Source organism: Lepidothrix coronata, unplaced genomic scaffold (assembly GCF_001604755.1).
Source record: "Lepidothrix coronata isolate B3197 unplaced genomic scaffold, Lepidothrix_coronata-1.0 Scaffold16, whole genome shotgun sequence".
Classification (NCBI taxonomy): Eukaryota; Metazoa; Chordata; class Aves; order Passeriformes; family Pipridae; genus Lepidothrix; species Lepidothrix coronata.
The window spans coordinates 1,492,127-1,506,936 of record NW_016690196.1 but is presented as its reverse complement, the minus strand read 5'-3'; the positions used below and the strand labels follow the sequence as shown (position 1 = coordinate 1,506,936).

The following is a 14,810-nucleotide window of genomic DNA, read 5'->3' as shown; positions in this document are numbered from 1 at the left end:
CTAAAAGGGATAGCTGCTGAAAAGGTAAAGTATTAGTCAGTAGGACAAAACCAGTTATGCTGAATTTATAGGAACAGTTGCATTAAATCTGACAAAAAATCTTCCAGCTATAAAAATAATTTCTTTGTACTTGGATGGAATAGTTTGCTTACAGGGGTTTTGAAATTACTACTTTTTGTAGATTTTAGAGTGTAGAGAAATAGTTATGAGAAATAGTATAGGTAGACCTGATTCTCCTCTGGGGCATAAAGAGAACTAGATGATTTCCTGGGGCAGCCTCACTGTGTGTGTATGTGTGGTTGTTCTACATTTAATAATCAGACTAATTTCAACGTCTGAATTTTCTTAGATAGGGTATTTTGCAATAAATCTAATCCTGAAGTGACAGTACTATCAGTAACTGTGACATGGTTACCATTGAAGGGAAAATGTCATATTCCTCCTGCCAGGTGCAGATGGAAAAATATGCCTGTGGCTACTGCTGTTTCCTTGGCATACTATAGCAATCTGGGATCTAATACTCTTCTTACCCTCATAACACAGACTGAGTTCACAAATGGAGATGGCACTCTTTAAATGGACAAGAATATCAGTTCCTCTGACTGCTTTCTTCACCATATGATTATTACTTGCTACCTTTTGTTCAAGCCTGTGGTTATATTGCTGTTCTATATTTCCTTGTATGTGCTGGATACATCCCAAATGGGTACACATAAGCTACGTGTATTTCATTTAAGTAATTTTATTTGCTCTTCACCCGTTAACTGACAATGTATAAAAAAGGCAATGTCATGTATTTCTCTAGAATGTCAGCTAATGAAAACAGAGCGACCAAAGCCAAACACATTTATTATCAGATGTCTTCAGTGGACCACTGTTATAGAGAGGACGTTCCACGTAGACACTCCGGAGGAACGGTGAGGGTTTTATTCTTTTTTTTGCTTTTCATGTTCCTTACGCCAAAGCCTCATCAGAGTCTCTGCTGGGCCTGCACAGCAATCAACACTTGGAACTGTGACATTCTGAGCAGATCTGAGCAGTTAGTTAAAGATTTTTAAGTCAGCTTCTGTAAAATATTATCTGAGCTCATAGCTAGCATAAGAGTTGCCTGCAAGTAGGTGGAATGAGAGTGTTCAAATAAGCCAAGACTATGTCATGATACGTCTCTGAAGTGTTGAATTTTGAACAACCAAAGCCTGGATTGAAGTATTTCCAGCCTCGCTGTCTTACTCTTCCTAGTGTGCTCCTTTCTGGCACAGAAAGCAGTATGCTTATTATAATTTATTTTGTGTTTGCTTATTAGTTTTTCTTGTTTCAAGTAAACATTCACAAACTCTTAAGAATTAACTTTTTTAGTGCACGAAAAGCATGTAGAAGATATGGGATGATGTACCTTGCTAAATGTTCTATATTCTGTCTCTAATTAGATGAGGCACTGCATCTTCCCTCTGTGGACATCTGTCCTGTTGAAACTAGTACTATGATTTGGCTGTTATTGTTTTTATCAATAAATAACCAACAACTTTGCTTCTTCTGTTGTTTCTCCTTCATTAGTATATTCACTTAGAATTTTTTTTGTTCTACCTTGGTACTGTTTCTCCACCCTATCTTTCTTCTGTACCTCCCACTGCATTATTATTCAGTAATAAATATCACCAGACTCTTCCTGTCTCCCTTGCTGGATGAGTAAAAATCAGCAGGTACTGCACTTGTGTGGGGCTATAGTGTGCTCATGGGCCGGCTGGTGTGTCGGTGCTGGTCAGCCAGCACACAGAATAGCCATGGGCTCAGCTAGCCCTGCTTGTCCTTCCACAGGAACCCTCATCTGGGCCTGCCTCTCAGTGCAGCCACTGGTTTTTAGGATGCTTGTAGGAATTTAGTTATCTTTGAGGGCCTTTTTTGAGGGGAATTTGAAAAAAAGTCTTTAAGTTGAGTTTTAAGAGGAGAAAAACTAAGAGTTGAATACATGATATGGTTTAATAGATCTTATTTATTTGCTGTGAAAATGTCTTGCAGGGAGGGGGAATACCAAACAGTCTCTTAAAATAGCAAGTTATTATCAGATAATATTGCATAAGAGATGCCATCCTATGCTCTGAACAAGCATGCCATCCTATGCTCTGCTCCTATACCTGGAACAAGTGTTTTCAAGTTTCCACTAGTAAAATACTTACCAAATTAGAGACTGCTAATTCTTTAAATTAACCATACAGTGATCCTTTCTGGTCAGCTTCACCACCTTTAACAAAATGCAGAATTTGGAAGGAAATTGAAGTGATTTATTTGTATAAGTCTTCTGCTGCCTAACATGAAAATTGAAAATAGAAGCAATGTAGCAGGTGAAAAACATTATAAACCATGTAACATATTTTTTGAGTTTCTAATAGAGATGTTGGCTCGTTCATGATAGGGAAGAATGGACAGAAGCAATCCAGGCTGTAGCAGACAGACTTCAGAGACAAGAAGAGGAGAGAATGAACTGTAGTCCAACTTCACAGATAGACAATATAGGAGAAGAAGAGATGGATGCTTCAACAACTCATCATAAAAGAAAGGTAATGACATTAAAAAATAGCTGACAGGGCTCACATGTAACTAACTTTTGTAGAATGGTCTAGTTGGGTAAAACAATATATAGGGAATAGTATTTCTACATAAATTTCAGTGTATTACAAGCGTAAGGTACTTAGTTGTTTTATTTCAATAAAGCTGAACTGCTCTAGTTTTATTTACTTGTTATGCTATCTGATACAGCACTTCTGAAAAACAAAGTTCAACCATTCAGGCACATGTTAACATCCTGCTTATTGTTTGACCATTATTTCATCCTTTTGTTTGTTTGCTCTTTTAGAAGTATGGTAATAAAATACCTTCTTTAGACAAGTACATTTTCCCCCTTTCTCATGCAAATAATACCCAGTACAAATTAGGTAATTTGCATGAGAAAGGTTAGCAGAATTTCACTTTTAATGACCTTGTTTTTTGCTAACTGGGAAAATAACTCTACTTTAGTTTTCAATGAAGTAAAAGAAAACAGCATTTTATTTTTTCTGCTGTCTTTCACAGGTTTTGATTTAAATAGAAACATGTACATTGCTGGCCATAACATACCTGTGGTTGTATCTCCTGAGTCAACAGGTTAAACACACGACTTGAGGGCGTGTTTTAAAGATCTGATGCCACTCAAAAATTTGCTTATGTGTTTCCATTTTGTCCTGTGTTTCTGTATGGACTACTCTTGAAGAATGGATCATTCAAATGGATGTCTCTCATTTACTATGCAGAGTTGACATGACTCAAGAAACGCATTGCAATTGCATGAAAAATAATAACCAGTTTCTATAGGACTGACTTAAGTCTTTCTAGCTAAAGTGAAACCTGGAGAAAACTAAGTGGAAGTCTGCTGACAGAGCAAAATAGTCTTATAACTCACATTATTGAATGCCTTTGAATAATGAACAGTTAAAAGAAATCATGAATGTGTCTTTACTCATAGAACATATTTTTTTTTTGGTTGCACTATATGAAGCAAGAATCATAGAAAAATCAGGAGCTACAAACTATACCCTTTATGAATACAGCAAAGGTGTCAAAAGTAATTTTAGTTCTATCATGTCCTGACTTTTGAGAACTTGAGTTTGCAGTGAAAACAGAGTTCTTTCATGCGGTTTCATTGTATGCAGTTTTCTAACCTTTATCTGCTATAGAAAAAGGTAAAAACCAATTATGTACAGCTGTAACAATACTCTGATCATATTTTGTCAGGCCGACACTGAACTTTTAGCCTTGTGGCATGGATATTTAATGACTGTGCTTCAGGGTAAAAGTTGATAAGTTGACAGCAAGACAGAGGCAGCATTTAAGACGTGTCAACCTTGTGAGAGGCAGTGCGATTATGTGGAAAGGATTTGGATTTGCTCTCGTAAAGATCTAAGCACTGTTCCAAGCCTGTGTATTCTTTTAGTGGAATACAAAACCACTGTATAACAACAAGCATTTTCAAGGTATCAGAATTAATGCTGTCTGATACAAATAGTTTATCTGGAATGTGCTTTCCTTGTACACAGTGCAGTGTGTTTTCCCATATGACAAAATGGATTGTGGGAACAAAAGGAGGAGGAGGAGGATTGATTTTGTTTCTGTCTTGCTGCTTGTGCTTTAAGAAATGCTGAAATAATATACTGGGACAGTGCATGTACAGTGCTACAGTATATTTAATGGCTTTGGCAATAAGCCAAAAGCAAACTCAACAAAACAAAGGTGAAATGAAAAATGATGATATTCAACATCTAATAATAGAGCAATATAATAATAATAATGATGATAAAAAGAAATACAATAAAAGACTTTAAAAAAATAAAATTAAAAAAACTAGAGCCAAAACTCTGAATCTCACTGCAGATCCCACTGTCAGAAGACTTTAGTGAAAGGTGCTCAGAAGTTTTTGGAATAAAAAATAATAGGTGACCATTATGATGTGGAGTTGTCACTGCCTCTGTTAATTGAAATTCTGAAAAATATCTTTTTAGAACTGTTTCTGTTTTATAGAAATGTTTCTGAAAGCTGTTATTTAAGCTTTTATAGTCATTAATATAATCAGAACCATTTCAGTTATAATGACTTAGTTCATTTTTATTGCTTTTTTTTGGTATTGAATTTCATTTCAGGGATTTTTGCACGATGTGTCCTTTCTTGACAAAAGCTTATTTTGTCACCTGATTTTACATCTAAGCCCAGTGAATTTTGCTTGTGCATGCACCAGATGGTATACATATGAGTAGAAGAGCATAATCAGATTAAGAAACAAGACAGAGAGGAGTTGGGCCTGTTCTTCTCTAAAAAGGTAGTGAAAAGAAAACAGTGTTTAGGACAGGGAACTTGATTTGAACAGACATGACAGCTATGTCCCTGGTTAAATTAGCTGGAAGAACCAAAAGCATCTTTTTTTTTTCAATTTTCTTTTTAAAATGGTGTCAATGTGCCATTTAAGTTTTACAGTAATAATGTCACTAAAATTGCACTGGAATAGCACTGGAAATTCTTGGCAAACTGCTGACTCTGAGTGATATAATCATTGTGCACATCAGGAATTTAAAAAAAAAAATTAGTTCCTTGGTAGGAATTTTCAACACCTGTATTAGGGTGTATTCTTTTGAACAAATCACCCACAGGAGATGGTCTGTTCAAATGGTGACCAGATACTCCTGTAGGGGAGTAAATAGCCTTTACAGAAGGCTGGACATCACATGTTTCTTTGGTTAGCATAGTCTCCTGTTAGCTTCATTGCTTTTTTTGTTGTTGTTGTTTACAAATTTGATTTGCGGGATGCGGGATGAGTAAAGAATAGATTTTTCAGAGGAAACCTAAGGGTTATATAATGAGGAAAAAAATTCAGAACTTGGAGTAGGGTAGGAATGAAAAACTAGGGAAAAACATGAAGGAGAAAGAGTCCAGTTTTATGGGAGTCTCCAAACTTGCTTACCAGCATTCCTCAGGTTTAGGGAGTATTTACATTTTTCCACCAGTTTTCAGTACACCCTTAGCTATGGCATCTGTGTTTTTATCTCCCAAGGTCTTCTATTCTTTGATAGACTTCTTGAGTTACCCTGCACTGCATATCATCTCTAAGCCTTCTGCTAAGCTGCTAAAGAACGAGAGCATCAGAAGACTTTATTCTTAGAACTAACACTATTGCCATAACATGCTGTTAAGCCATGGCTCAAAATCTTGCAAACCTATTACCTTTCTCTTATAAATATACATATATTTTAAACTTATTTTCACTGAGCTTACATCTAGATTCCTGACTGCTTTGCTGAATGTTGTGTAAGCAAATTTTGGATGAATGAGTCTTTGACTGATTGGTGCCCCTAGCATCAAATCCATGTGAGCGATCAGTTGAGCCAAGATCCTCCTCCTTTGTATGGGCAAAGGGCAGCTTTTCTGAGCTGGTTTTATTCAGACTCTGATGGTCCCTCTCCTAAGTCTAGCCTCTTAGAGAAGATCAGAAGTGTGGGAAAAAGTTACTCCTCTGAAGGTGCTTGTGATCCCATACATTTGTGACTGTTAGAAGTGATAAGTTGTCACAGTCACTACCTCAATATTCTTTATCAATAAAGCTGTCAGCCATTCTTTGTCAGGGAACACAGTGAGTGAAGATATGGAGGATTCTGCCCTGAATTACTCATCTTCTACCTGAATTGTGTTTTGAAAGTGTTTTGGATTTTTTGTGGATTTTTGTCAATTTTCATTGCTTTTGCTCAAAGGCAGTTGTTTTCTGCTTGATGGTTGTCATAGAACCATTGAATAGATAACCTGACTTTCCGAAGTACTGAACGTGATAGTTGAGAAGTCTTACCTTTAGTTGATTAAATACAAGTGGGTCACAGATTCACATACTGTGCCATGAGTCAGGAGTTATCACACATTTTACTAGTTTTTGGAAAAGTTGACCATTTAAGGATTTGTCTATGGTAATAAAGTTTAACTTTAACTTGTGTAAAGTGAGTTTGCTTTAGGTAAGAATGATACTGAGTCTTTGAAATCTCTGTTACCCATATTTCTTGCAGAGATAAATGCAATTTTGTTCTTCCTGATGTGAGGTAGTTTTGGCAGCAAAATAAGATCTGTCACTGCAAAATTTCTAAGTATGTTTATGCGTGAGCATCAAGGTTACTTTGCTTAGAAGCTACCAATCAACCATTACACGGGAAAAAGATTTAATTCCTGTTGATATAGCCAGGAACTTCATATATGGAAAACATCTTCTCCTTAATAAACCTTTGAAATACCCAGCTATCCAGGTGTTAAATAGTTTGTTGAAGACCTTTTGCAGCTTTGAATTTGCAGGTTGAACACTTAAAAGCTAAGGAATTACAGCATTATTGTGGTTCATGGAACTTCAGTTTTATCTCTTATGGGAGCAGATTGCAAACTGACTCTGAGTGAAAAACTGCATAAATCATTTTCACAGTTTGTCTACAGCAAATTCAGATCCACAGTAATAGCATCATGCACTTGAGCTTAAAGGAATAAATAATTTTAGAAGGAAATTTTGCCCTTTATTCTTTCTCACGAGCAACGATATTTTGCTGCCACTATTTGTGATTGCACTCAAGGCATCTGCCCAATACCTCTACACTTGGAATTTGTATGAGATATGTAGGCACTGGTAGAAGTATTTCTGGTAGAGATGAGGAAACTACTATTTTCCATTGTGGAAAATACAAGTAGGAGTTTACCTGAAACAAAGCAACCTGAGACCACAACTACTGATAGAATGAGACACTAAGAAGATGAAAGATAAGGCATGATCTTTTTCTCATATATAACAGGATTAAGTATATTTAACTGAGCAAAACTGGGACTTGGAGTATAATTACTCTTTACAAATGTTTTGAGATATATTATTCACAAAGGAGGGAAGGTTCTTGATAGTGCAAGACAGTACTTTAAAAAGAATAAGTGAGTATTGTTTTTCAGAATTTTTAACTGCTTTTCTCAACGTTCCTGGGTTGCAGCACCACAAAACTCGATGGTTTTGTGGTGCTGCAACCAAGCCAGTAACACAGCACACTGAAAGATGTGCTGTAGAAACACACTGTGGAACCCAGTGATTGGCCAAAGGAATCCTGCTGGTACAAGGCAACCTTGCGCAGTCACTGCATTCTCAGTACTGTGCTGGTTTTTCTCTACTTCCTCATCTTTACATCTAAGGCATGGACCAAAGAGCTGATTCTTCTGAACTGGCTGTGAAATGAACTTGTACAACTAAGATGATTATTGACTCAAACTTTGGGCTCATGAAAGTGACTAAACTGCTTTGGGATCTGAGATCATCTGGTCATATTCTTACTATGTGTGACACTCCTGTTGAGTCAGTAAACCTACTAGACTCAAACTGTCTGTTGGTGGAACCAGCTCTTGAATGTACTATGTTTAGCCTGGAAAACTAGTGCAATAATAGAGTCACATGAAAGATGAAAATTTGCCATCTCTTCCTTTTCAAAGCCAGATTGATTAATGTAAATACCATTTACATTACAATGTAAATACCATTTACATTATTTGCATTATTATATAATGTAAATAATGTAACCTGTACAAAAATTTTAAAAAATCTACCTCTAGTGACTATTGTTGAATCTTATGGGTATAATATTTCAGTGAGGATTGAGTATGGTTAAAAAAAGCCATCAGTGCAATGTTTGGTATTATGCAAAACCTACTGATTTGTTTGTGTGTCCCTGATAATACAGGAGCTGATGAACCTTCTTAGATGTGGAACGTTCACGAAATGCTGGGATAGGCTGAGACTTTGTTCTGTGTGTGCTTTGTAAAAATAAGTGTGTGTAGTATACTGTGCAGTACTTGACTTTAGAGAACTGTAATAATACTATTGAACAATTTATCCTGGTGGTTTAATGACAACAGTTAGTTGCCTTCTTTGCCTCAGTCTTCAATATCAAGATCAATGTTCTCTGGGTACCCAGCCCCCTGAGCTGGAAGAATGAATCCCCCATAATCCAAGGGGAGATGTTGTTCAGTGGTCTGATACATGCTGTAGTGTGTCCAGAGAGGGGCAATGGAGCTGGTGAAGTGTCTAGAGCAAAGTCATATGAGAGGTGGCTGAGGGAACTGGGATTGTTTAACCTGGAGAAAAAGAGTCTCAAAGAGGACCTTATTGCTCTCTACAACTACCTGAAAGGAGGTCGTAGCCAGGAGGAGTCGATCTCTTCTCCCAAGTAAGAAGTGATAGGATGAGATAAAACGACCTCAAGTTGCTCCAGGGGAGGTTTAGATTGGATATTAGGAAAAATTTCTTCACTGAAAGAGTTGTCAAGCATTGAAACAGACTGCCCTGGAAAGTGGTGGAGTCACCTTCCCTGGAGGTATTTAGAAGACACGGCAAGATATGGCACTTAAGTACATGGTTTAGTGGTAGTGCTGGGTTAACAGTAGGATTTGATGATCTTAAAGGTCTTTTTCAACCCAAACAAATCTGTGATTATGAACTTAATAGAAGTGGACCTATTTTTGTAAACTGTTCTTATTGTATTGAGAACAACATTTGGTTATATGTTGGAACTGGATAGCATAAGTCTTGCTAATCCTTGTTCTTTGCTCCTTATAGACAATGAATGATTTTGACTATTTAAAACTACTGGGCAAAGGCACGTTTGGCAAAGTTATCCTGGTCCGAGAGAAGGCTAGTGGCAAATACTATGCTATGAAGATTTTGAAAAAAGAAGTCATTATTGCAAAGGTAAGGACGGTTATAGTTTTAATATTGGGTCATTTTAAAGAATGGAATAATCAATATTTAATACATAAGGTGTATTTGATTTTTGATGGTAGCTTAGTTTGATAGAAGTATGCTTGTATTTTCAGAAAACAAGAATACAAAAAAAAATATGTGTACCCATTTTCATGTCTTTTTCCAGTCTTTTATAATCAGAGTGTGCTAAAACACTGAGGGAGTTCACTGGGCAAGAAGATCATCTACTCTGAGCTTTGTTTCTAGCAATTCTGAAGTTTTGAATCCCACTTGTGCAGAACAAGTTGAAAGCAAGAAACCTACATGCATTTATCAACATGAGACACAATTAAAAATATTGCTATTTGTTAAGTGAGGAGGTTTTGAGGGATGCGGATCTTATTGGGATTTTTGAATGCTTGAGGCTAACAATATCAGTATCCATAAAAACTGGATGTGAATGGGAACTACTGTGTTTTACATACATTATATTTTAAAATATCCTTCATATTTTTCTAGTTTTCCCATTGACCTATGAAAAGAGAGCTTACAAGAGTTTTGCAGTCTATCTCTATGTTCATTTGTCTGTCACTCACTTTCTAGTAACTTTTGAATGTGTTGATCAGTTTTGATTAAATTTGATAGAGGAGTAGAAGCCTCAGACAGTTATATTTCCTTGAGTTTCATTAAAACCAGCCCTGTTTTAGGCAGAGAGACTTAAACTTAAGTCTTCAGCAGTGAAGAGACTGTGAGTTCTGTGTGCCCTTAGCAGCTGTGTTGTGTGCGCTGGCAGGCTAGTCAGCATGTATATGGCTCGGACTAACAGGAACAGAGTGTGTCCTTCTTCATAATCAGGACATACAGGAAGAAAAGAGGGTATTGCTTCTGCATTCTCTTGATTCTGCGTGGGAAGGAGCATCTCAGTGGTCCTTTTAAGACATGGCAACAATCTCTGTGGGCTGCCCTGTGGGTCTGAGAGTCTCCTTGGCCACTGTGTGCTGTGGCCCAGTCTCCATCCTGACATCCTTATCCAGTGTTCTGCTCACCCCTGGCACCTGAGGGGTCCTCAGGGGAGTATTAGATCAGACTCCTGTGACATCCTTTTCTGCTGCATGTTTATATCCTTCCAGCCTTCAGAACATTTCAGCTTATTGCTTTGTATCAATAACATACAAAACAGATGTTTGAATTTTAGGGTTTTTCCATTTACTTTTCTGGCTGCTACAATATCAGGGACTTTTTAGAAGGGTTAAAACTGGTTATTGGATAACTTCATCTCTGATGAGCAAAAATTCTTGTTCATGGAAGTATGTATAAAGCAAGAGTGATTTTGAAGAAATCAGAGATACAACTGTTTGTTGATCTGTTTACTTGAAAACAGAAAGGTAGACTAGATTGAGCAGAACCTGGCACTCCCTAAAGCAGACCAGGTTTTTTGCCTATTTGTAGACTAGCAAGAAGATTGTGTGAGGAAAGATGCCTTTCATCCTGTGAAGAAAATGGAAGCACCACAGTCTTTGAAATTTTACTTCCTCAGAACTGGAATTTTGTTTTGAAGGGAGTCCCCGAAGTTTTCCATAGTACGGTTCTATATTGATAAGAAACTGATGAAAGAATAAAAAATAGGCTTTTTTAGGCTTTTTTTTTTAAACCGTACTTAGATCTTCAGAAGTGAAGTGCTCATGTTTTTACTAAAATACCAGTTTTTCTACTCCTTCCTAAACTAAAAACAAAGCAGACTTGAGTTTGAATTTAGCTGTCTCGCGCAGTCAGCGTGTGATCGTGCCATGGGGATTTATCAATTTATCAGTTTAATTCTGGAGATCAGTGCAAATAGATCTGCAGTCCCAACTCAACCTGTAATGTGATGTAATATACATTCTAGAATCATAGAATGGCTTGCACTGGAAGGGATCTAAAAGATCATCTAGTTCCAAAATCCCTCCTATGAACAGGGACACCTTCCTCTAGACTAGGTTGCTCAAAGCCCATCCAACCTGTCCTTGAATACTTGCAGGGATGGGGCACCCGCAGCTTCTCTAGGCAACCTGTTCCAGTGCCTCACCGCTCCCACAGTAAAGAATTTCTTCCTAAGGTTTAATCTAAATCTCTCCTCTTTTAGTTTAAAACCGTCCCCCCTTGTCCTATTGCTACTTGCCTGTGCAAAAAGTAGCTCTACAGAAGGTCTAACAGCATACTGAGGCAGAAAAGTGGTGCACTGACAGCTGTATAGCATCTGCCCAGTTCAGACTAAATCTGTTGATCCTGAATTTTCATGACAGATTAATATTACACTTACCAGGAAATTGCTACCAGTATTACAGACTCCTGAGGCAATGCCAGAAAAACTGCCCATTGCCAGCTTTTTATGCTGCATATCTGGTGAACTACAGAGGTTTAAAAATGAAAAAATAAACAAACTTTTAAACTTGCTTTTTTCCTTAAAGTTTTTTTTGTTTGTTTGTTTTCCCCCTAGTATGTGGTTGTAGTGTATATACTCAGTGTTGCACTGCTATTCAGCTAAATGGCATCATAATTGATTACAACTAACTCTGTTGTTGTTTAACTTCCTATTTTGACAATTTTTAAAGTCTATTTTAAAACTCCAAACATCTGTGTTTACTTTCCAGTTTAATAATACCTTATCTTCAGAGCATCGTCTCATAAGTATGTGTAGTACAATAATGTTATATTGGTGTTATTTGTGGCAATAATAAAGTATACTCTGACTAAGTATATTTACTTCTGCAGGATTACGGTTGAAGTTTGAGTCACACTAGGCTAGTCTTTACTTCTGTGTAATATAAAGCTCAGTGGTAGCTTAGCACTACAGGAAATGGCTAAACCAGCCAAGTGACTCTCAGGCTTTTCAGGCCTGGCCCCTGTCAGCCTGGGGAGGGGGATTCACAGTAGGTATTACATGCAGAATTGCATAAAATGGCTGGGTATTCATAATGTGAACTCCCTAAGAGCTGTGTTTTCTCCCTAGTCTTAGTCAACTGTTTGTGTTGTAGGGCAGGGTAAGCCCTCTGCCCATCATCCTCATCCCCTCACCCCTGTACAGCTCTGCTCTCTGCAGACCTGGTGGTGTGAGTGGCCACAGCCGTGCCCCTGGGGCCTTGCCCTCACCTGCCCAGGCTCCTTTGCCCCCTGTGTGGTGCCCACCTAAGGGGATGGTGAGAGGGGAGAGTCTGTGGAAGGAGTAGGGGATAAGAGCGGGTGAGCTTCCCAGGAAGGGAAGGCACCAGGTTAGTTTCCTTCTCTCACTTTGGTATAGGGCTTGTTTTAATCCTCTCTCTTCAGGCTCACAGGCAGGCGAGTGTCACTGTCTCTCTCCAAATTGCCTCTTTCCCCAAGTGTGGCTGAAAATGAGTTGGAGATTGTGTGGACATCTCCCACCTCCTGAGAATGAGGAGAATGTCCTCAGGAAAGGAGGTCATCCTGGTCAGAGGAGCACTGCTCACCGCCAGGCTCCTAAGGACAGCCTGGGTGGATAAAAACAAAACCAACACCAAACCAAGTTAAAGTTTAAAACCAGAAAAACTGACTCTGTGTGACACTGGGCTAAATGAGGACTGATTTTTATATTTGCCTGTCAGTTACTCCATGTGTATGGATCTTGCAAATTGGTTCAGTCTCTCTATAGATTCATTGTTCAGGTGATTCGTACCAGAACTGTGACGTTGTGATGACTATATTTTTAAGATGTCAAATACAATATTATAATTTCTTCCTTCCCTGAATCAAGACTTCACTTTAAAACAAGAAAATAAGAAAAACAAATTAAAAAAAATGTTAAATTTTTTTTGGTCAAACTTAAATATTTTCTCAAAAAATGTGAAGGTTCATTCGTTTTTCAAAACTGTACTGTAACTTTCTCTTTTTGAAGTGTTGACCTTTTTCTTGTAATTAATTAAATAACAGTTTTGTATCTTAACTCAGACCTACTTCTTCTACTCTCTATTTCTCAGGATGAAGTGGCTCATACACTTACAGAAAGCAGAGTACTGAAAAACACCAGACACCCTTTTTTAACAGTAGGTATTGGAGACTAGTTTTAAGTACATTAGCAGGTCATTTTCAACATCCATTATGAATGTATTTTACAAACAAATTTTGAAGTCTTTCGCAGGACGATTTGTAAACAAGCAGTAGCTATCTGGTCCCTATGATATCCTTTATCAGAATATGTAATTAAAAGTTCAGAAATAATGTTTCTAATAACTTTGTAAAGCTTAATTGCACTGAAAACAAATTTAATTGTAGAATGTAACTTGTGCAATTTTTATATATGAACACTTTTAAAATAAAAGCTGTTGATGTCACAGAGTGTAATTTATTTTTACCAAGAAAACTTAAATAAGAATTCAGCAAAACAATAAAAATAACTATTTGTTCAACATAAGTAGCCCATAGAGCCACAAAGCTCAAGTTCTAGCCCCACTATCTTTGTCTTCACATTGTTAATAATTAATAGAGGGAAAATACAGAAAAGAAGATGAAAATTTTGAGACTTATGAGAAATTATGGTTAAGTTTACAACTGGCTTTCTTCTGTAGAATTAAATCTCATTCCACTTCTATGAGAATATATTAGAAAATATTTTCATTTATTTCAAAATATGATTAGCACATTGTTAAGACAGGGAAATATCTTTTTTTTTTTTGGTATTAAAATGTCAAAGTATAGCATGGAAGTTTTCCTTTTTAGAAACACAAACCTTTTAGAAAGCAGAGGATTGCATTTACATTGCTTGGCCAAAATATTCTGGGAAATTCAGTCCAGGGAAAAGAGATTCTGTAATGTTTCTTAAATTACAGTGTAAAGGTAAGCAGGAGTAGCCCTGCCTCCAGTCAAATAATGCAACAATGTTAACTGCAGTTGTATCTTTTTATCTTTCTGTTATTATAAAACAAGTATTTTAATGAGAAATGCAGAATTTAAGTCACATGAGTCTCCTTATGCTTCTTACATGTAGTTCTACTGAATTTCCTTTCTCTTAGGCTGTCTTCACCTGTAGATTTTTTATGATATCATTTTTTCCAATCAAAATGAAATCAACATTGATAAGTCAAAAATTTTAATTAACATCTGTTACAACTTTAAAATGATATGTAAATAAATATATTAATTTGGCACTCAGTGTTTTTAATATTCCATAGTATGTGAAACTGGAGAGTCCTTGCTTTGGAAATAAAAGCAGGCTGGAGGTTAAGATCACTTTTAAGATTTCATTTAGGAGAAATTAAAAAGAATATTATAATTTCTCTCTTCGTGGGCATTGTGGAAGTGGGCATCATAAAATAAGATGAGTGGGAATAGCTGATACTGTGTATGGCAGTAAGAAATGTAGTATAAAACTGTCTGTTTTAGTAACCATTTATTATTTTATTGTGAGAAGCATGTCATGTTGTCATAAATGTTTTCATGTCAGTGGCCATGTGGCAGAGGTGAAGAAAGACTTGAAAGTTTTTGTGTTAATTCATCTCAAATTCCAGATAGGAGATTACACTTAATTACTCTGAAAGTTCTCACTAAAGTCAGAATTTTCTAC

General features: G+C 36.9%; 1 protein-coding gene across 2 annotated transcripts in view; it reads left to right on the top strand.

Moving 5' to 3' along the window:
• Positions 1–14,810, top strand: part of AKT3 (AKT serine/threonine kinase 3) — a 150,533-nt gene that overhangs the window by 89,094 nt on the left and 46,629 nt on the right. For both annotated transcript variants that reach the window (XM_017806714.1, XM_017806713.1), the window contains exons 4-7: positions 806–917; positions 2,411–2,555; positions 9,134–9,265; positions 13,228–13,293. In XM_017806714.1, coding sequence (XP_017662203.1) covers positions 806–917; positions 2,411–2,555; positions 9,134–9,265; positions 13,228–13,293 — 455 coding nt within the window. The remainder of the gene's footprint in view (positions 1–805; positions 918–2,410; positions 2,556–9,133; positions 9,266–13,227; positions 13,294–14,810) is intronic.